At 42.1% G+C, this 22,680-nt stretch overlaps 1 protein-coding gene across 3 annotated transcripts in view; it reads left to right on the forward strand.

Moving 5' to 3' along the window:
- Window positions 1-22,680, forward strand: part of SDK1 (sidekick cell adhesion molecule 1) — a 411,662-nt gene that overhangs the window by 334,894 nt on the left and 54,088 nt on the right. For all 3 annotated transcript variants that reach the window (XM_030484559.1, XM_030484561.1, XM_030484560.1), the window contains exons 28-33: window positions 256-445; window positions 2,316-2,414; window positions 10,887-11,081; window positions 15,163-15,364; window positions 17,390-17,493; window positions 19,223-19,293. In XM_030484559.1, the coding sequence (XP_030340419.1) occupies window positions 256-445; window positions 2,316-2,414; window positions 10,887-11,081; window positions 15,163-15,364; window positions 17,390-17,493; window positions 19,223-19,293 (861 nt within the window). The remainder of the gene's footprint in view (window positions 1-255; window positions 446-2,315; window positions 2,415-10,886; window positions 11,082-15,162; window positions 15,365-17,389; window positions 17,494-19,222; window positions 19,294-22,680) is intronic.

Genomic DNA, 22,680 nt, shown 5'->3' on the forward strand with positions numbered 1-22,680 from the left:
CACAGGTTGCCCAGAGAAGTGGTAAATGCCTCATCCCTGGCAGTGTTCAAGGCCAGGTTGGACAGAGCCTTGGGCAACGTGGTCTAGTGTGAAGTGTCCCTGCCCATGGCAAGGGAGGTTGGAACTAGATGATCTTAAGGTCCTTTCAAACCCAAACCATTGTAGGATTCTATGAATCTAAACTGTGTACCCCTCTTTTCAGTCCTCGTGTAACAACCTTTTTCTTTCTATATTTCATATGAATTTATTCTGCAGATACTTTTCAAAGCAAAAGATTTAGATTCTGAGCCAAAGAGCCAAGTAGTAAGAGGTAACCACACTCAGTCTTTCCTGCTGTCTGGCTTGCGGAAGTACGTGCTCTATGAGATCCAGGTACTGGCGTTCACTCGTATCGGAGATGGAGTTCCCAGCTCTCCTGCAGTTATAGAAAGAACAAAGGATGATGGTACGTTTAAACTAAGGCTATTTGGATATATATATATGAACTTTTTTCCAACTTTGGACATAAAGAACTTGGTCCCTACCTACTGTAACTCAGCACTATTCCATTGGTCATGGGCTGAGGATTTAGCAAAACCACAGAAACCCAGAGTCCCCCAATTCCTCTTTCCCTGTAGCTGATGAAGAGGAAAAAAACTTATAAAATTGTTCTCTGAAGCTCGGTGTGGACAATTTCTACTGAAGACAATTTTTAAAGCCCAGTTATAAATTCCTATTGAAGTTCGATCATGCTCAAAAAAACCAAAAAAGTAGAGTGCTGCAATTGAAAAAAATAAACAAATTTGGGTCTGATTGGTTTGAAGGAGAGAAATGGAATTTGCAACTTCAGTAATCCATTCCCATTTTATTTCCAAAAAGAATAAGGCACTGACCTTGGCAGATGATCATACCAGCTTCCTTTTGCAACTGCCTCCAGCACTTCCCAGGGGCTCAGGGACTCCCAAGTGCAGTTGGATTGTTAAAGGAACCCAAGCGAGCCCCTGCCCCGGTGCTGTGTGAACACACCAGTGTGGAGGGAGCATTCCTGCTGATGGAGTTCTGCAGAAATTCAGTCCAACACTTAAAATACTCTTAGCTTTGCAGATGATAAAGCTACCTGTAGCTTCATTACCTCTTCAGTATTAAGCGAAGGTTAATGTCAGTGTGAGAGGCTTCTGCTTATTGCTTCCAATGAAGATGAACCAAAAAAAAAAAAGTCTCTTTTTTCATCAAAATCTTTTCAGCATAGTAATGGAATAAACATTGGTTTTTACCAGAGACTTCATTAAGGTAATTTGGTTGGGCTGAGAACACCTTCAGACTTCTGGCTTAACGAGATATTTTCTATGGAGTACAAGGAAAGAATAAGAGCATGTAGGGATGGGGATGGGAACGGGGACAGCAGCTCCCTGACATTTTTAGTCCTTTTCTCATCACACTGCTTGTGAGGGGACTTGGCTTTTCTTTGAAAGGAAACAAGGAGAAATTACTGTGAGCAGAACTCTGCAGAGAGAAAAAAAGCACTCACTGAAATGTACATATCGGACTATAATGAGAAATGTTTAAAACTGTTTGTTTCGGATAACCCCATTATAGCAATTCCCTCCTTAAGTGCATGTTGGCAAATGATACAAATTGTACTTCCATCTCCATACCCGTGACAGAAATATGTTGTGTCTCCTCTAGCCTCAACTTAATTAAAAGTATCGTCAGGGGTAATGCAGGTGGAATTTGTGCTGAAGGGGAAATTTTGCAGATGCTAATGTATAAATTAGCATCTCCTCACCTTGTGAACCCGGGATGGTCGGTGCAGCCACCAGCCGTCTGTATTAATGTGCATCTTGCCTGCCTTAGGTTCTCCTGCTCAGACCTAAGTGCTTAAAATGCACATGTAAAATCAGAAGGCAGTTCAAAACCGGTGCTGATGACACAGAGAGGAGATACCATTCAATTCCAAGAGGTATGAAGTGGATTAAGCTGACACATAACTCTCTGGAAAGGCAGCTTCGTGACTTGCTTTGTAGTATGCACTGAGTTACAGGGACTCCCCACTATACTGCTGGGGGATAACACAGAGCTCGTTTGTCAGAGTATCCTGCTAAACACAGGTGTAGGAGGACACTGTAGGTTGTTTCTGCATTATGTTTGGTGTCCCTGGGTGCTGTAGGCATTTGGCCATGGACAGGATTCCTCAGAAGAAATGTGTATTACGTATGTATGTAGGCGCTCCTAACCATCTACTTTCTATGGGTAAGATACTCCTGTGCAAGGTGAGCAGCAAACCTGTAATTCTGACATGCGATCCTTGCTAGCATGATCTCTGTCTTTCTTTCCAGCCCCTGGGCCACCCGTGAGGCTGGTGTTTCCCGAGGTGAGGTTGACATCCGTACGGATCGTTTGGCAGCCACCGGAGGAGCCCAATGGAATCATTCTGGGTAAGGGGGAGCTACAAACCCAGGGCTTGGGACCAGAGCGAGCTCTGGCTGTTGGGTTTTCCTTCCCCTGGCACGTCAGATTAGAAACCACACGTAAGCAAATCTGTGGCTAAAGAAAATACGTTGGTGGCAGCTGAGAGACATGGTACCCTGTGGTAAGGAGAAGTCTGCCCAGTTCCATGGTGTTTGTTTTCTGGAGCCAGAATTACATGTCATTCATGGCACTGTTTGAATTGTCATCTCTCTTCCCATCCACATTGGGATTTGTAACCTGTTTGGCTGCTGTCGGGCAAACTGCCTATAGAGCTGCAGCAGGGGAGAGCTGGATTTCCCCCTCCTTCTCCGCCTTTTGCAGGCGTCCCCAACGTTTGTCTCATGTGTGCTTCCATCTTACTGCTTCCTTTGGATAATACTGCCTGACAGGTTGCAAGGAGTTAACTCATCTTTGGCTTTTCATCAAGGGAAATAGAGGCAGCAGGGCACGACAGGAATTTGGGGAAAACCTTCTTACCTTCCTGCTCTCTTAACTATTGGGTTGCTTTTGCAATATGTACACCAGCTGCTACTTGTACTTAAAACGCGAAGGCTTTTACAATGTAAGAATCCATTACTGCCTCGAAAATTAAAGTAGCTAGTAGTTACCAGGAAATACTCTGTCCTCTGCTGATGTTAAACATATTTAACAGGAGTTCTAGCTAGTGAGTAAAGATTTGTCTCTCAGTTCTGAAAACGGAAGCAAAAGCTTTTGGGTTTTGTTTAGTTCTCGCTCTGCCAGGCCTTTCTGCTTCTAATTTCACTGCCATTGTTCAGGCTTGTGTGTTTTAGCAATATTCCCTAAAGCCTTCATTGTTGGTGGAGGGTGCCTGCTTCAAATGCTACTGCCTTGGTGGCATCCCTATAAATAAAGAAACAGTCTTGCATTGCATTTAAGAGTCAAATACTCAAAGTGTTTTCTCAGGTATATAGTTTCCCAAAGTGATCCTGATGCCTGCAGATGCAGGGAAATCATCAAATGGGATTGGAAGGCAGATGCTGCAGGGATTTTCTAGACATGAGAGAAGAGTCCATGGGAAGCTTGGCAGAGTTTAGCAGTCAGAGACAGATCCATGCAGGGTTTCTCTGCAGCTTGAGGAAGCTTGGCTTCCAGGTTGTCTTGTGGGTTTGATTTGTTGCTTTATTTAAGGAACTGTGTGTCCTACAAGTTGTTCTCAGTAGAGATTGGGATTTGAATCACAGGATGTGGTTAAGGAGGAAAAAAAATCATTTGATAGAAATGATGAGAAAGTACAAAAGTGATTTTGGTCTCCCCACTGTGTTCCAATGTCTCACATTGCTGCACTTTGTCAGCCTTATTTGCTGAAGTTGCAAGCTTGGTGGAGTAAGAACTCTGTTTTATTTTGTCTTTGCAGAGTGCTTTGTGCGATTCATCCACTTCTCAGTTTGTTCTTACTCATTGCCACTATGTTGATGATAAGGTCATACAAATGCAGGGTTGGCAGGGAAGGGGAAAGGTGCCCCTTAAAGAATGCTTGGTATGCTTAGCATGTGGACCGTTGTTTCTTGCACAGTCCATTCCCAGTAACACATCCCAGGATGCTTGATGCTGTCCTGACTTGACTTTTTTTACAACACCAATGCTGTAACTGTGGTTTACGACCCACTATTCATTCTTACCCTTTTTCTGCAGTACAATTCCAGGTCAGTCAGTCCCTCTTTTATAGGTACATTACGCTTTTTCTTCATAAGTATGATAATTTGCAGGTGCCTTTATTGAATTACATCTTACCGATTCCAGACCATCTCTCCTCATTATCAAGATCACTTCAAATGACACTCTTCGCCTTGGAAATGTGCACAGCCACTCACAATTTGGTTTCACTTTTGGAGTTTGCAAGTAGACTGCAATTCCATCAGCCATGTCATTAATGATGTTGAACGGAATCAGACTCATCCATGAGGTCTCATTGAGAGCTCACTTAATGTCTTCCCAATTTATTGGCAAACTATTGGTAATACTTTGACTTACTTTTTCAAGTGTTCAAGTCAAAATATGTAGTATTTTTCCTAGATCCTGTTTCTCTTGTTTACTTTTGATGGGGCTAGGTACAACCCTATTAAATCCTTACTTAAAGTCAATGTGGATCATATCTACTCTTCCCACTTGACCAGTTACACTGGCAAAATGGAAAACAGATTATTCGATACTTATTATGTGCTCCAGACAAATACATATTGGCCATGCCTTGGCACTTTATTGTCTTCATGGATGCTTCTATGTTGACTTTTTTCCCCAGGATCCTTCTAGATATTGAACTTTAGTTTGATTTGTCCATAATTCCTCTGTTTTAAAAGATAGGGTACTCTATTTGCCCTTCTGTAATATTCTGGGATGTCACCTGTCATCCACAAGTCCTTGAAGATAATCAATAATTATTTGGAGATGGCTCCAGCTAGGTATAAAAGCACCATGGGGCAAATTTCATCAGGCCTTTCTGACTTGATTACATCTAGCTTAGCTAAATATTTGTTAACCTGTTCTCTATTCCAGCCTACATCCTTATTTATATTGTTGTCAGGTTTAATTTCTGTTAAGTATCTAATCAGTATCAACTTTTTGTGTGTGAAAATGAAGCAACGGAGGTATCAGCCTTCCATTCTTTTCTGGGTCTCCTTTCTTGTGTTCATCTTTTCTTCCCAGTAGTTGACCTGTCCTCCTCCTGTCTCTCAGATTTCTAATGTATTTATAAAACCTTTCTTATTGCCTTTGATGCCCTTGAAGTTATAAGTCGCTTTGCACTTCAGCCATTCTGATTCTGTCCCTACATGCTTGTGCTGTCTATTTATATGCTCCCTTAGACATGTGTCCCATTTCAACCTTTTGTCCAATTCAGTTTTGATTTTCAGGTCATTAGTGAGCTCTCAATGCAAACATATTGTACCTCTTTTTTTTCCTGTCTCTTAAAACTGTCAGCTAAACTGAATTCCTTTTTCCCTTAGAATTCCTTCCCAGGGGGATGTTACCTGCCAGCTCCTCCACTCCACCTCTTTGAAATCCATTGTCTTTATTCAATAGTTCTCACTCTTATTTTTTGATAGTAAAATACTGAGGTTCATGGAGTAGCTGCCAATGGCAGAAAAGTCAAAATTACTTGTGCTGACTACATTTGTGATCTTTCCTAAGAAGTTGGGCTTCAAAAATAGACACAACCCCATGTGTGGCATTCTAAATAAAGGTTGCAAGTTTATTTTTTTCTTTCCTGTACACTTTTTAAATCTCTTCACTGTAATGAACTTTGAAAACACCATTGTAACCCCTACAGTCAAGTGCACTGAAGTAGAGTTGTTAAAAAAATAAGTTAACATAATTTTGTGCAGTGCCCTTTTCTTCACTAGTGGGATTAGAAAGCAAAAAACACTTGCTTTGCAAGAGCAACTTTTACTCAAAACCTTTGAACTAATGTTCCTGCTCTCCTAGCTTTGTCCTCTGAGCGTACAAGCACCTTTGCAGCTAACATTTTTGTAATCTATATCAAAACATGTTCTAGCATTTCAGAGAGAGATTAGAAGGATGAAATACTGGCAGGCACCAAGAGGGAAAACTACTTGTTTGTTTGTTTAAATATTTTACCGTGGAAGACTGCTAGGTATTGTTGTTAATCCTTTTGGGAATATTGGACTGAGGCTTCACTCCTTCCCAGTACTCAGCTCAGTTAGCACCCAACATAGTTCCTTCAAATACTATTAGAGAAAAAAGATGCATGAATGTGATATGTTCACTTCTAGCTATGAGCTTCCCCTGAAAACCAGAGCTCAATCTGCATCCTTCCAGGCCCTGGTTAGTATTCCTCATGGTATCCTTGTATTTAGCATTTACCTGAAGCTTATTGCAAAAGAGTGTAAGAACTCCACTGAGAATTAGAATGAAATTGAATGTAATCCATATTTGCAAATTCATATTTTGATCCTAGGCTGCATTTGCACACCCGCTGGCCCTTAAACAGATAAGCGGTAAAATCAACACACTGGATTGCTGCTCCGCTGGGCAGAGCATCACCTCCCAGTATTATTTGGCTTTCCCTAAGTTCTGTGACAAATTAATAAGTGTTTGTATCTCTGCTGCATCATGGCCTGCGTGAATGGGTGCTGTCAGTTCTGAAGGGCTTTGTACGGTGATGAGCTTGAAAGCTTTTTTATATTCATGGTGTGTTGTCGTCTTCCTGCCTGTTTGCTTTGGGGAATCTACTGGTTACGTTACAATGACCTAACATTTAACAGGCAGTTCAGACTGTTGCCATTTATTGAGTTCAGAAAGCATAGCTCATGAAACTGCTTGCAGTTGTGCAAAAAATACTTAAGAAGATGCTAATGCAAAAAATAAGCCAAGTTTCAATGAATAAATAAACTCCTGAAGAATTCAGGGCTTTTTTTTAATGCTGTTTTTGCCTGGTGAATGGCAGAACTCCCAATAGCAGAAGAGATTTGGGATCTAATGCTGCGGGGGGGGGGAAGAAAAAGGAACAAAACAATATGAATTTTTCTTATAGACTATCCACATACTTCATGTTCTGTAATATATTCTTTCCCCCAAAAGATGTGATCACCTTTCAAAGATTTTACTTGCATTCATAACCTTTGATTTTATTAATTTTTTAAATCTAAAATACCTGTGGCATCTTATTGTCGTAATCTAGTAAGGGAAAGAAGCTTCCTTATTCCTCTTTTGCAGCAATGCTGTTATTGCCTCTCATAGCCCTCGAGCATACATTAATTTCTCTTTGAACACTTTCCATTTACCTCTATTGATTTACCTTTTGATTTCACTTAACATTTCCTGTCTTTTCCCTTCCCTTGTTGCTGAAATTCATCAACTTAATAATTTTATCTTTTTGATCTTGCATTAGCCCTAATTATCATCCAAGCTGTAGTTTAAATACTGTGTCTTCTGTATCACTCATAGAAAAGCGATGCCTTTTATGCTAGTGTGTATCCTGGCTGTCTCAAATCATCTAATAGGAGAAGGCGATGTAGGGGATCAGAATTAAGATACAGGGTATCTCTTGGGTGGGTTGTAGGTGGCAATAAGAGTAAGCTGAGTTCAGGTGCAGAGGTTGGATATGTACCTTTGAATCAGAGCGAGGGAAGTGTTGAGTTTCTGAGGGAATCTGTAAAGGTGAGGGCTCTGGTTGTGTAAACTCTGCCTGAGACATCCAGGAAAAGAGATGTTTACCCGACTGTCAGCCAACACGGCAGATGTAGGAGAGGACAGTGAGGGCTGATAGTGTTTTTCACAGGGATGCACTGACAGGGAGTTTGCGGAGCATGTCAGAGACAGGCTGTGACAAGTGATTTCTTCTTTCTCATGGCTAAATTAGTTTTTACACTAGCCAAGGATCCACTCTTGTGTAAGTTATTATAATGGCCTAGATACGTATGTGTTCTTTTGCCTAATCTCAGCATGTTTGTAATTGGCTTTCTAGCATGAGTACCACCAGTTAGCAATAAATAGTTATCTTTCTATTCCCTCTTTACATTTTAACTACACTTTGTATTTTAAGAGGTTTAGAAAAGTGAGGAAATTGCTCAACAAGGATATGTCCCAGATATCAGACTTATCTTTTAATAACTAGATAAATCAATTTTTCTATTCCTTTAATATTCTCCGTTTTCCTCTAGGTCTTATTCTTTCCGTCCTAAGTCCCTTTATCAAACTTCTTTAGCCATCTTAGTTGCTTCTTCCTTCAGCTTCCCTGCTGCTGTAAAAACTTCCCCTGTGCTTTTCTTTGACTATTTTTCCCCCTTATAAAGATCCTGCACCAGGGTTTCCACTCCTGCATTCTTCCAATCTGTATAAACAAAATAGTCGTGGTATATCAATTCCTTACACCCTTTGCTATTTGTCTTTCTGTGGATTTTAAAATGATCGAAATATTATAGGTACAGAAATACTGTGGTGAGATAGATTGGATCAGTAATGGGAGAGCTGGTGTTGTGGATAAAAGGAGGTAGTTTGCAGGTGGAAAAAAGAAATGTTCAAAGTGTAAGACTCCAAGACTTTGGGATCTAAGCACGCTCAGCAACTCTGAAAAATCGGGCCACTTTTTATCTAGTAGAACAGAATAGACTGTTTCAGATGGAAGGGACCTACAGTGATCATCCAGTCCCACTGCCTGACCACTTCAGAGCTGACCAAAAGTTAAAGCATGTTGTTAAGGACATTGTCCAAATGCCTCTTAAACACTGACAGGTTTGGGGTGTCAACCATCTCCCTGGGAAGTCTGTTCCAGTGTTTGTTCACCCTCTCAGTAAAGAAATGCTTCCTAATGTTGAGTCTAAACCTCCTGTGGCACAGCTCTGAACCATTCCCATGCATCCTATCACTGGATACCAAGGAGAGGAGATCAGCACCTCCCTCTCCACTTCCCCTCCTCAGGAAGCTGTGGAGAGGGATGAGGTCACCTCTCAGCTTCTTTTTCTCCAAACTAGACCAGCCCAAAGCCCTTAGCTGCTCCTCACAGGACATTCCTTCCAGCATTTTAAGTAGCCTAATGCTATCCACCCAGCTGTGGAGATGTTACTGTAAGAATATGCCTGACAGAGCAGCTGCCGTGCGGTGTGTGGGTACCCCAGGCAGCAGGAGGTGAGCCCTCTCAGGTGCTCAGAGCCTTTCACTGCTGATGCCCCTTTTCAAACGTGTGCGCATGCAGCACGTTAAGGCACTGCAGTGAGTCAGCTCTGTACCCAAACCTATTTGTAACTGCAGCCCATGAGAGCTCAGGCTCAAGCCACAGGTGCTTGTAAAAGCCAAGTCACTCTTTGAGGTGTCAGTGCCATCAAATTTGTTCCATGTGAGGCAGCTACGGCTGTTGCCCCACATCCCTTAGCAGCTGCCAAAGAAAAGAGGACAGGGAAACACTGGTGCATTGTCAATGGCACTGTGAGAGTCAGCACACCAAAATTAATACCATCTGTATCCCAATTAAATTCCACTGTTTGTGACAGCGTGCACCACACAGAAGTATGCCATTCATTCAGGAGAGCATTGGAACTCTGTGCTTTTTCTGTGAGTAGGCATGTGGCAATTGATGCATATTCACAGTGGGGAAATAAATGTCATTGATTTTGTGTAACAGCCACAGGTAAGATAAAAATCACATTTTTCATGCACTGACCTTCACAAATGAAGCATGCCAGGTTTGGCTCCCCTTGATCTTGTTACAGCCAAAATGTGGTGGGAGTTCAAACTCTAGCTGGGATATTAATTCCAAGAGAAAGAGATGGTCTCAGGTGCTGCAGACCCCTTTCTCATTCAGAAGATGAGCAGAGGGTTGGCAGAATCGTGTCATGACTGTTTTGTTTTCAGCTGGTTTGATTTGGATTTGTTGGCTGCCCTCTGCCCTGTGTAACTCCATGAAGCGTTTAATCATACAACTGTATTCAGCTTGGGCAATAAAAGCCCCACACCAGTTCTGGTATTAATTGATTTTGGAAGTCAGCAGCTGGACTGAAAGTAACCATTGAGCTCCAGAAGTGAGAGCCTGATTCAATTGCTGGGTTTACAGAATGGGTTTGAACATTTGGCAGATCCTCTTTGGGGGACAGTTGTTGTTAGTGGTGCGTGAGGACTCTGGAAACCCTCCTTTGCACGGTTGGATCATTAATAATACAGCCTAAACTGTGAAGGCCCAATTATCAGGCAGGTTGGAATGGGGTTATCACTTACAGGCATCAACAAAATTGATTATTGAGTGCTGCTTGGTTGAAGCAGGACCTCACAGCTTGCAGGCTTCTTCCTTGGGCTGTGGGCAAGGGCAGCAATGTGGAATGACAGAAGGAGGATGCTTTTGTTGGCAGTTCTGGCACTCGCTGTATAGATACAGGGGAGTGGGAGAGCTGAGAAAAAGACAAGCGCTAAAAGCAGGAGCAAACCTTTACTTGAGCAGTGTGGGAGCTGCATGGTTTGGGCAGTCCAACTGCTCTGCAGCTGAAGAACCTTTAGTTTGAGCCTGTGAGAGGGTGGAACAGCATGTAGGAGTGTGTGCATACACATGTACATGTGTGCTTGGGTGGAAAGCTGAAACAGAGAGCGTTGTCTTGAACTGGCTTAACCAGGTGACATTAATTGCACGGACTCAGTTTGTTCCTTTGCCTTTCCAAAATGCTACCAGTATGCTCAGGAAAGATTAAGCTGGTTTTGTATCTTGTTGGTATAAAGAATGGAAAGTGAAATCTGTTTCACGGCAGATAATATTCGGTAGACCCTTGTGTGCCACTGTGTGATTCCCCTCTTAATGTATGGTGCCAGTCTGGGGGGGCTGCCATAGAGCAGAGTTTTATAACACTAAAGAAAGTAAATTACTTTGGCATCAGCTAAACAAGTAATTATGTTAAACTAATAGTTTTGGTGCTCTTTTGTACCTGCTAGAAAATAAATCCTAACCCTTTTTCTCTCCCTTCTTGCTGCTGTGATTTCAGGGTATCAAATCGCCTACCGTCTGGCCAGCAGCAGCCCGAACAAGTTCACAACGGTGGAGGTTGGCTCAACAGTCAGGCAGTTTACTGCTACAGATCTCAGCCCTGAGTCAGCATACATCTTCCGGACATCTGCCAAGACCAGGCAGGGCTGGGGGGAGCCTCTGGAAGCCACAGTGATCACAACAGAAAAAAGAGGTAATGCTTGCAGCCACAGGTTGAAGTACATTCTGTTGCATGCCTTGGAGCCTGTGCTCCACTTAGGGGAATTTTAATAACAGGCTACAGCCTGTACACCACCTCCTCCTCACCCCAAAAACCTGCCCCCAACCATAGCAACATCGTGATTTGAGAAACCTAGTGAGCAAGACAGACTTTTATGAGACACAGTTCTTCTAACCTGCCAGGCTGTTGGAGATTGATTTTTCCATCAGCTGCTATATTGGCCATATGCAGCCTCCTTCTGCAGTCAGATCTTTTTTTCCACTCTCTCATTTTCTAGAAAGATTGAAATCTTAAGAAAGTAAGTGATGGATGAATTATATTGATTAGGGAATGCAAAATGAAAGGTGATGTTGCAGGATTTCTCCACGGCTCCTCCATTGTACGTCAGTCCAGACCTAACATGTTGGTAATTACTCTGGCCTTTCTCTGCTGCACATTGAAGCAGAGCGTTTGCATCTGAAGCCCAGAATTTTTCTCCTTCTTCTATCAGCCATAGAATGGTTATTTGCATTCTGAATCTCCATTCAAATTCTGTTCCGTAGGGAACCTCCTTGAAGAAAGCAGGAGTTACATGTGTATAAATGAAGCCAGATGCTTAGATACCAAACATATCAAAATGTGAAAGACAAAGTATTGCAGAATCTGCTCTGCATCCTTGTTGTTTCTAATGCTTTGGCTAAGTAACCGCTCCATTCTCCAGTCTTAGAACAGATCTCTAGAGCTGCCAGTTAGAAAAAGTGTATTTTCTACCTCTGCATCAGCATTTCTTCTTTTTTTAAATTCGGAGCTAAAAGAGAATATATTGGTACAGAACATGAGTGTGGTTTTCCGCTGGTCTTGTACCGTATGCCAGCATGACTCCCTTGTGCATCACTGGATTTTGTGCCAGCCTGACCCATTGCACTGTTGGATATCGATCTTCAAGAAAACTTCCTCAAAAATTAGAACCATGCAACTTCTGAGATTTATAAAAATCACAGTTCAGAGAGAAGCACACTTCAGCAGGTAACTAGGGCAGACTTCCATTGATGTCTTTCAACTACTGTTAGCACTTTTGCATGTGCTTGTGTGCCTGGTCTTGGCTTTTGCCCAAGCCTTGCTCTATAATATCAGCAATTATATTTAGTTTTAGTTCTTAAAGAGTGCCTACTTAGCAAACTCTTACATTAAGTCCTTTCTACACCTTGCAAATCACTTAGAGCAAGAGTAAGGATTTCCCATGCTATTTGCCCACAATATCTTCCGTATAATTTTCCTATAACTTTTCTAAAAGAGAGCCTATTGGCCTGGTGTTCAACCACCAGCAGCGAGGATCTGTGGGGTGCAATTCAACTACTTCTGACCTGTCTGGTTGGTGTTAAAATTCCCACTGGCATAGTTCTCCAGGTCATGTGCAGCCTGCCCAGTGCGCAACAGTGCAGTCCTCAGAAAAAGAACCTTTAGGGCTGTATTAGGAAACTTAAACTGCCTCTGCTGAAGATACTGTCCATCAAAGAGATTCGTCAGCTCAGGGGTTTTTCCACCCTTGTCTGATTGCTGTCAAAGTTTAAAGTCCAACCTGTGGAAGTTTCAGAAAGATCCACCATGCCCAATAAAGTGAATACTCAAAGCTCAGAGCCTTTCCTTTTCAATAACATGTGCTCACATTTCTCAGACTCTGCACAAGCTGTTGCTGGATACACAATAGCTCAAGGCAGAACTTCCAGCTCCTCTGCAGGAACAATGATCCCTTGTTGCTATTAATGCTTCAGGGTTATCTTGAATAGGCAAGTCATAGTATAAAATGAACCCTTTCTCTGTGTGATGGATGGCTCTGCTGAGTCTCTGTGCATGCTACGGAACTGAGTCCCAAGGCACTGAGAGTTAACTGAAGTGATCCCATATGTAAAGTGTAGAGAGAAGAATGTGTAATCTCACATCAGCAAGAGTGATGAGGGAATGATAAAGAAACTTATGCAGTGCAGCTGTTCTGCTAACAACTAAACAAACAAACTGACCTGAAATTTGTATATATGACAAAACATTACAGTGAAAAGATACTTGATTTCCATTAATAAAAATGCGTATAGTCCTTGATGCTAAGGTAGGCAGTCACAAAAATTCCCTTGAAAATTAGCAAAATTGGTCACTCTTGTCCGTATAAATTCCTTGGATAATGTCAATACCAATCTTTACATTTTACAACGATGGCTGTGATTTATAGATCCCAAGTTGCATTGTAGCTGTATTCGCCAGAGGTTCTTCTGTAGTGCTTTGAATCTACACAGTGGTCTGATACCCTCCACTATAGTCAACACCAGTGATCAGGGCAGAACAGCCAGAAAATGTAAACGTAGTAAGAAATGAAAAGTAGTCCATTGAGTCATATGGCCTGGCCTCACATTCCTGCACAAAGAGCTCCCCTTAGCATTTGCTTGTGGCTAAACTCCCGTACATAAACTCTTTATACTAATGGATTTGTACAAACAGTCAGGAAGTATATCTTGCAACACATGAGATTTTAAGGATCTCCCATTAGCAGCAGAAGGAAACCCAATCATGGGAGACTGACTGCAAGATCTGACCTGCTTAAAACTGCAACCTGGTTAAAGCTTATCAGCAGAGAGTATTAAATCCCTGTACGACACTTGCTTCCTCTGATAGAGTAACCCTGAATACCTGTCTCAGCCTGTCAGTGTAAGGCATTGACCTTTTGCATTGTACTCTAGCTTGCAGGCTGCTGGCACTGAGGGCTTCCTCCAGCTAATAGCTTACAAGTCTTTGGGCACCGATGTCAGCAAGAGCAGGCTGCAGAGAAATGCCAAAACATACAGGAAATGGTTTTAGGGAATGGCAGGGAAATGAAGTGCTCACCATGGCGGTGCTGTGAGGAATTGGGCAGGCGGAGGTGTGTTTATGGAAACAAGTGCTGATGAAGTTGAATTGAATTGCTTCTCAAAAGCAAGTCACCGTGGTGTCTCCAATCAATTCCTGCTTTATTACATGCCACACATTTTAATCAGAATCAATAATCTTCATGATAAACAATTAAATAATTATTCCTTACTCTATAGAGTTTCTTTATTGAAATCGATGGAGTGCGGAGACACACTGACGGGAAAGGAGATCTATATTGGAACAGTTAGGGACTGGCATGCTTACACCTGCATTACCATTCCCTGCCTCATCTAAAAGGTGTACGGGTAATTACCCTGAAGAGATCTCCCTCAGCATTGGCACTGGCTGGTTTGACTTTGCAGGTTCAAGGTTAGTGGGTATGAAAAGAAGAACTGGGGAGGTCTGGAAGTGAACTGCAGCAGGTGCTCAAGCTCAGCTCTGCACTATATCCAAGCTGGGGTTTGGAAGCAGCAGCAGCAGGAGCTGCTGATGGTTCCCAGTTCCTTGCCAGAGTGAGCTGGTGCAGGAATTCAGTATCAGATGTAAGTCATGCATTTGGACTCTGCTACACAGCAGCCTGTTCCAGCTCATCCCTTCCTCTTCTTCATGCCTCAGCTAGGGTGCAGCTGGTGGAAAAGAATGCTACATAGCAGATGGAGAACACAGTCCCATAGCACCATATATACTAAATTTGTAGTATATATAGTAAATTTACTATATAGTAAATGGTAAATTTACTATTTACTACTTTACATAGTACCAAGTAGTAAATAGTTAAAAAAGCAGTAAGCATAGGTTAAAAAGTAAACTAATTTACAGGCAAATTCAGTCAAAAGAGCGATTGCAGCTAGAAGCATAGCTAAGTTTCATTAGAGATTTCCTTGGTTTGCTTGGCTGCTGGTCCTAGTGATTTTTCTTTAACCTGCCAGGCTAAGACCAGGTTCGAGGTCTGTTTCTAGGAAAGTGTATATTTGATGGTGACCTTTTATGCATGGAGATAAAATCAGTTTTACTGCTCTTTGCAGTAGAAGCTTAAGGAATGGGATGGCTTTTATACTACACAGGGCAAATCCAACAGTGCAATGTCCTGTGGCGTTACCACTATGAAAATCAGATCACGCTTTACGTTAGCTTGAATTGCCTCTCAGAGCAGCACCGAATTATGGTTTACTTGCAGAACGACCAGCACCTCCCAGGCAGGTGATGACCCCCCAGGGTGATGTGACATCACGGAGTCTGCTGTTGACGTGGGTCCCTGGAAGTGATGGATCTTCACCAATACGATACTTTACAGTACAAGTGCGAGAACTGCCAAATGGAGACTGGCAAACCTACTCCTCTTCCATCAGCCACGAGGCGACATCCTGCATTATTGAAAGGTACCATATGATCCCAGGCTAGCATAGAAATTCCCACACTTTCCCCTTCCAAGAGTTAGGAAACCAAAGCAAGCATCACTGAGCTTCATAGTCTTTTTGGGGGAGAGAGGTTAAGTGAGGCCACTGCTCTTGTTTTAGAGGTGGTGTTATGGACAGCAGTTGAGAGATTTGCTGAAGGTCATGCAATAAATCTAATTAAAGCTGGATTGCAGTGCATCTTTTTGAAGCCTTTCCTGAAAGCTCAGCACCATAGATAGCATTACTCAGGCTAAACTATAGGTAGCTACACAATGTTCTCTAAAATACAACTAGTTAAAAATCCTTTCAGCAGTGACTGGTGTTAAAATCCATTCTCAATGCTGCATTGCAATTATCTCTATATAAGCTTTTCCAGATGAAATGAGAACCATTTCTAGCTGTATTTTCCATGCTGAAGTTTATAGATAGCATCAGAATGTTTAAACTTTTTTACTCAGGCTTCATTATATCCTCAGCGATGCTGTTGTAATTAAAGTCCTTGGAACAGCAGTGAAAGCAATTGAATGCCTGTGTAAAGGTACTTGTTTTGCTGTCCATTTCCTCTGTTGATGAGCTAGTACAAATCAGATTATTTCTAAAAGGCCAAGAGCTTTGTAGAATCAAGTATTCAAAGCATCCAGATACAGATTTTTCTGGTCTGTTAGAAAAACATCAGTAGCTGTGGTATATGGCAGCTCACTGGTCATGTGCCAAAAAATACAGATCCATTGCTATTCTTTTGTGTTAGCTGCAGAAAAAATAAAGCTTGTTAATTATAGGTACAAATATAGACCTGATACATTGACCTTGGAGGTCTTACACCCACCCTGAATTATACACAGTATCTTTCCAGTCAAAAGCTGTAAAATCAAGGAAACCAACTATGTCATTTAGACTTGACATTGGTGTTACTGAAAGCAAAAGATCAAGAAATAATCTGAGATTACTCAAATTACTCAACTAGCTGTAGATACATAATGGTGTCCTAATAGAGTGGCACTATTGAAAGAGATTTCTTCTGCCCCTTGCTAAAAGCATTTTCCTGTCAAAGTCCAGAAGAGAAGTACACAGGTGATGTGAGAGTGCTGCCCATCAGAATGCATTATCCCTTGCTGTTTAATCATTCCTTACAAGTAACTTTACTTGGGTTTGTAGTCAGTGTTACATCTGCCAGCTGATGGCTAGACACTACCAATTAATTAGCTAAATCCCCCGTAACTCACAGCTCTGCATTTCTAGGCTCTGCAAGTGACTCAAGTGGCAGCCTCCCCGCCACCTTCCCCTGCCAAGCCAAGACAGAAGGATCTTTGCGAAGGTTATGTCAGTTGGAAATCGCTCTTTGCATATCTTAAAGCACTGCATAGATAAAAGATCTGCAGGGAACCTGTTGTTACTCTCTTTATTAAATAATCCAGGTAATAGCATTAATTTGAAATTCAGTACGAATAAAACACACTGATCAAACAGTATAGTGTAGAGGATTAGTCAGAAGGCTGGTGCTCAGAATTCCAGTGCCTGTTGTGCCCTGGCTGGCCCTGGGCACATTGCCAGCCTCCTGTCTACTTGTCATCCTCATCCATGCACTGAGCATGAGCTGACCCACAGATCAGTTTTGAGGACATCTCAGGCACAGCTCCTTGAAAGCCAGGTTTTGCACAGCCATGGAAATATCAGCTGATCATGTCCTTTCCAACAAGCCCCAGTCATAGGCTGCTACATGAACTGCAACTTCATGACTGTTTTCTGGAGCCCAACTCGGCTGTGAATCCATAAGAGTCTTGAGGAACTCAGGCTAATGGAAATCTGAGGTAATGCTGAAGGCAGCAAGAGTGCAAACACCCCCATGTCCTGAAGCAGGTGGGGGAGGCTGCAAAGGAAAGGCGATGTGGAGAAGAAACAAACTGCTCAGTGTCGTTAGTTGCCAATGGGCAGGTTCTCTGTAGAGGCTTGTTCTGAGGCCTTGCAATGATGCAGAAAGATTTCAGCCTTATTTTTTACATTCCACAGCTTGAACCCCTTCACCTCTTACAAACTGCGAGTGAAAGCAACCAATGACATCGGAGACAGTGACTTCAGTGCAGAGACTGAGGCAGTCACAACTCTGCAGGATGGTAAGCGAGGAGGAGAGGCACATGGAGGCATCACCATGGGGTGGGCAATGGGCTTGCTCCTGGGCTTGTTGGACCCACAGCAGTGTGTTCTCCACTGGGACTGTGGAATGAAAATTCAATAGCCAGTGCAGTTTTGTTCATAGGAGATTGATACAGGTGGTAATGAGATGTGGCTGAATTAATAGCAGGCAGCCTTAAGTGTCCTGCTGTGCCCTCTGATCATGAATCATACTTTCAGGAGTCTCAAAATGGAATTAAACTCTGTTTGATTGGCTTCCAAACTTTGCACTAACCATTATCTTTGCAGAAATTGAATAATTTACAAGAGATCATTAAAAATAAATGCAGAACCATGCATACATTTGAAGAAGTTTCTTCAATTGTTTTCACACACAATCCGCATCAGTCTGCAATATGGCAGAATTGCTGAGCTATAAGTAAGAAAGAGTATGAAGCTCCTGGAAACATGAGGATTTAATCCTGCAGATCAGGGCTAATAAACTGTGAATGACATTGACAAGGCTTTTATTTTTAGCCTTAGAGATCAGCTTCTAATTCCTTGATTGTATAAAGTCAATGCCTGAATGCAGAAGTAGCTCTGATGTCTTGAATGGAGAAAGGAACTCTGTGAAGTGTGAGGAAGCATCAGTATTTACCCTTGGCCTGGGAAATGGGGTAATACTGGTCTGCATCCATATATATGGTGCTAGGAAGTCGCCAGTATTTCATGCAGCTCAAGGAATGGCTAGTTAAATATGACATTGAGATATAAAAATAGGAAACAGTTTTGCAAAGGAATGTTTAAAGAAGGTGATCTTGAAGTCAGAAAAACAGAGGACAGGGCTCAAGAGTATCCTAAGTTAAACAAGAACCTGTGTAATACTTGAGTAACATGCCTAGCAGCCTTTTAAACACATCCTGCCTCTCCACCTTCCTCAACAGCAGCTGCTGTGTCAGTGCAGGCTGTAACTAATGAGACAGCACTGACTGTTTCAGAATTTAAGATTTTATTTTCAATTCTCTTTGAATGTAGCTACAGTGAATCCAGAGTTGTGCTTGGCCTCCTCACAATGCAATGGGGAAACGCAGGGAAAGCTTCTCACCTTCTTAACAAACTGAACATTTATTCTGCTGAGCAAACCTGGTGCTGCCACTAGAGCATTACACTGTGGAGGGCTGTCAGCTCCTGATAAGCTGTACTTGAGCTGCTCTGGTGTGTGGGGGTATGTGCTGTACGCCATGGGCATAGGAATGGGTTAATCCGTGGTAAATCAAGCTGTCCTAACTAAAATAGTCTGTGATGTTGTGACACAAACTCCTGAAAACAAGGTGGGTTTGCCCCAGCTGTGGCAAAAATATCACGGAAAATTTGGGAGCAGCTTGCTGACGCTTCCGTGCAGCTGGTTTAACTTCCTTTTGAATGTGTATCCAGTAGTTTGTGAGTGGCTGGCATGCTGCAGCTCCCTCCAGATTTACGGCCTCAGCTTTTCTCTTATTCCTGCTGAAATTGCCAAGGCCACAGGTAGAGCAAGGGATGTATGGGAAGTAGCTGGCTTCTGCCCAGCTGGCGATAGTCATACCCACCACATCGCTTTTGAGTCTCACCATGTAGTAGCTGGGGTAGAAGATTTTCTTCAGCAGTGAAGAAAGAGAATCTGATTAATAAAAGCCACTCATTTTCCACCCTAATGCTATAACTGCTTTGGTTACCTTTTTATTTCTTGTTTAGTTCCAGGTGAACCACCCAGTTCTGTGTTAGTAACTCCCCACACGACTTCATCTGTCCTTGTGCAGTGGCAGGTAGGTAACATGAAAAGTTTTGATGTTTCTGGAACAATTTTTTGGTTGCTTTGACTTGATGGTACAGTTCAAGGGACATTTTCTTGAGCTTGGAAGTATTGTAAAGTTGAAGGACTACAGCTACTTTCTTATTTTCCTGATCTTGGCATATAGTTAGCAATGGATGGAAATTTCTGGTACTTGCTCCTACTTTGTGTCACATGAGGGAAAGCTTGAGAGTTAACAAGAGTTTCTGTAGTGATGCCCAAGATCATTGCCTGTACAGATTCTCCTGTCCTTCCATTGATATCAATAGATGTGCAGCTTTACACTGAAAACATTTAACAGAGTGTGGAATTGGTAGAGATCAGGTAATCAAAAGCTCTCTGTCGCTCACATCACATACTCCCTCCTTCAGCTGCTGAAATAATCAGAAGTGCATGCTGTGCCTGAGATCCTGTTCATACCTGTGGGGAACTCCACATGCCCTTTTGGCTCTTTGAGGGCTAAAATCTGAGATTTCTTCAGAGAAAAGAAAGGAAGTTTGAGCTCTTCATAACATCTCTGAGTTGGATATAAAAGTATTCATGCCAAGTCTGCGTTTTATACAGGCATTTCCTCTGCCTGCCTTTATATATTATACTGGCCTCCTGGGAGATGCCGGAACATTTTGTGACCCAGTGCCTGAGGCTGCTTTTTGCAGAGTGAGCATTAATAGAGGGAACCCAGTGGGGTACTGCACGTTATCCATAACCTATCCTGGAAAGCCTTTGCCCACTCTGTTCCCGGGACAGCGTCCCACACACATAATAAGGATAACTTTGGACAGATTGCATTATAGTGAAAAATGTACATATGCATTTACAGTACAGATGGGGCTCCTTGCATTTTTGGAGAAAAAAATATATTTATGAGAGTCTGTTTATTGCTATGCAGCAGCACTTTAAAAATATGCCTGGCTGTACTGCTGGCTTCCTGGCCCAAGTTCATGCAGCATAATACTAAGCAGTAACATTGCTCACAGCGTGTTGAACAAATAGGAGACATGTTGAACAGTTGTACCAAAGGAATTGTGGAGAGATGTAAATCTACCATCCCACCTACTAATAGAAGCCCCTAGCAAAGGAAAAAAGGTACACCAAGAGAGGACAGAGGATGTGAGGCGTGATGTGCTGCAGAAAGAAACATTCCCCCAGTTGACTGATTATTGGTGTGTAGTTAATGTGAAATAGGTGGTTGTTTGGGTAATTGGATGCTTTTTATTACATGAAAATGAACGGGGGTTGTTGTGCCAGAGCCTTCTCAAGGGAGGCTTGTGGGTGATTATATGTCATTACTACGTGTGTATTAATAGGTCCTGGTAATTCAACTGTACTGTATTTTTCAAATAAACAAAAATCTTCAAGTCCCACAATAGCCTCCAATTAAGAGAAAGTTTCACAGCAGTGCCTGAGAAATAATGTAAACTGGAACCAGCACTCGAGTTAAATGGGAGAGGAGATTTCCGAGCAAAGCTACATTTTTAACTTGCAGCTGTGTTAATAATTCACCAAACAAACTGGAGATGCACTATCTGGGCTTTCAGCTGCTGGGTCCAATCACTCCATGATTTTTAAATTTCAAGTAGAAGAAAGTATGTAATTTCCATTGAGGTCTGTGGTATCAATAATGCAAGGTTAGTTCAGATGTTCTGGAGGATGTTACAGTTAACATCAGGATCGTGTAGTTCTGCTTCTACCTTAGATAGAACAATTATTCAAACTTACATTTTAGTCTTTTTTTCTTTCTTTTTTTTTTTTTAAACAGCACGAAAATGTTTCTCTTACTTCTGTAATACATTACAGGCTGCCACTCATAATCATTTTACCTATTTCAGCAGATCCCTCAGGCCTTCCTACAAACCCCTAAATAATCCATTACATCAAAAGCAGAGTTTTGTCCATGAAAGACAGATAGGAAGGGGAAGACCTGACCTTTTAGCAGAGTACCCTTTTCAGGAAGGAATCATCATTTCCATGGCAAGGAGAAAGGCAGTTTTCAAGCCATTTATTTTCTAAGCTTTCCTGTCCTAAATTTAAAGGGAGGAAAAACTGGAGAATCACATGAAAGCATAAGAAAACAATGCTTGCTATCAACAGATCAGTGTTGTACCACAATGAGGGATTAAGCTTTATCTGTTAGGCAGTTACATGGCAGAGCAGGGAGTAACAGTCTCTTTCTCAGCTTCAGCAGTGTTTTCCTTTTAAGATTCTGTAGGATATTCCACCTCAACCTTTTTTCTTTTTCTTTTTTTTTTATTATTAAAAATATATATATTAATAGTTAAAATAGGAAAATACTTTGAATCTTTCCAAGAGCACCTTCCTTCTAGGTAACAATTACCTGAAATACCAATTCGTGAAACATTCACTGTATTTTGCATTGTGTGAAGTTTATTTCTATGCTGGATAGGCTTTGTTTTCTTGCAGCCTCTCTCCTCCTTTATGGTGATGCACTCAAGATGTATCTTGGTAGGACAGGGCCTTCCTTTACCGTGTCTCTGGAGAAGACGCTTCATGCTTTGTGTTGTGACTCCTCCCTGCCAGGACAGGGGGAGGCAAGGACATTGCTGTGTTCTGGAGCCCTTTTCTGCTATGCACCATCAGGGCTAAACCAACCTCAGTATAGTATAGAAAACCAAAGAGGAAAGTCAGAAGAATGGAAAAGAAAAAAGGATTGTGATAGATACATGAGTAATTTCCAGTAAACCAGATCTCATCATCTCTACCTTGCAGAGGAGAACATTTCAGCAGGTCCATAAGCGATCATGTCATCGGGCAGCCCTGGAGAAGGCTGTCACTGTGTTTGGTCTGTTTGCTTAGTCCCTTGAACAAGGGGCTTAATCTGAGACTAGGAAAGGCTGTTGTACAAGAGGTTGATTTATTTTCCTTGTACAGTGGAACCCGAGAGGGAATATGATTGCCCTTTTCAAAATACATCACGGGTGTAAACACCCCCTAGGGAGAAGAACAATATAACCCAAAAAGCAATGTTAGCACAGTAACAAATGGTTATAGACTAGCTATGAATTATTTAGATTGGAAATTAAATGAAGGTTTCTAACCACGCAGGTAGTGAGGCTTGGAACAGCTTTCCAATAGGAATACTGGGAAGCAGAAAAATCACCTTGTTTTCTGGTGGAGGTTCTGATTGTGAAATAGACTTTAAGAAGCTGACTTTCTGCAGTCTTGAAGGCCTAGTCCTGATGATTCCTGAGGTCCCTCACAATCTTCATTCCTAGGTCATTCTGTAAGGCAGATGCTAAATAATAGTGAAAGGTGGTCAGAGTTTCTCCAAAGGATGAAGCACAATAATGAGCCTGAAATGATGATGAATGAGGTTCTCCAACCATGCAGAGCAAGTACAGCA

Source organism: Strigops habroptila, chromosome 4, assembly GCF_004027225.2.
Source record: "Strigops habroptila isolate Jane chromosome 4, bStrHab1.2.pri, whole genome shotgun sequence".
NCBI classification, from domain to species: Eukaryota; Metazoa; Chordata; class Aves; order Psittaciformes; family Psittacidae; genus Strigops; species Strigops habroptila.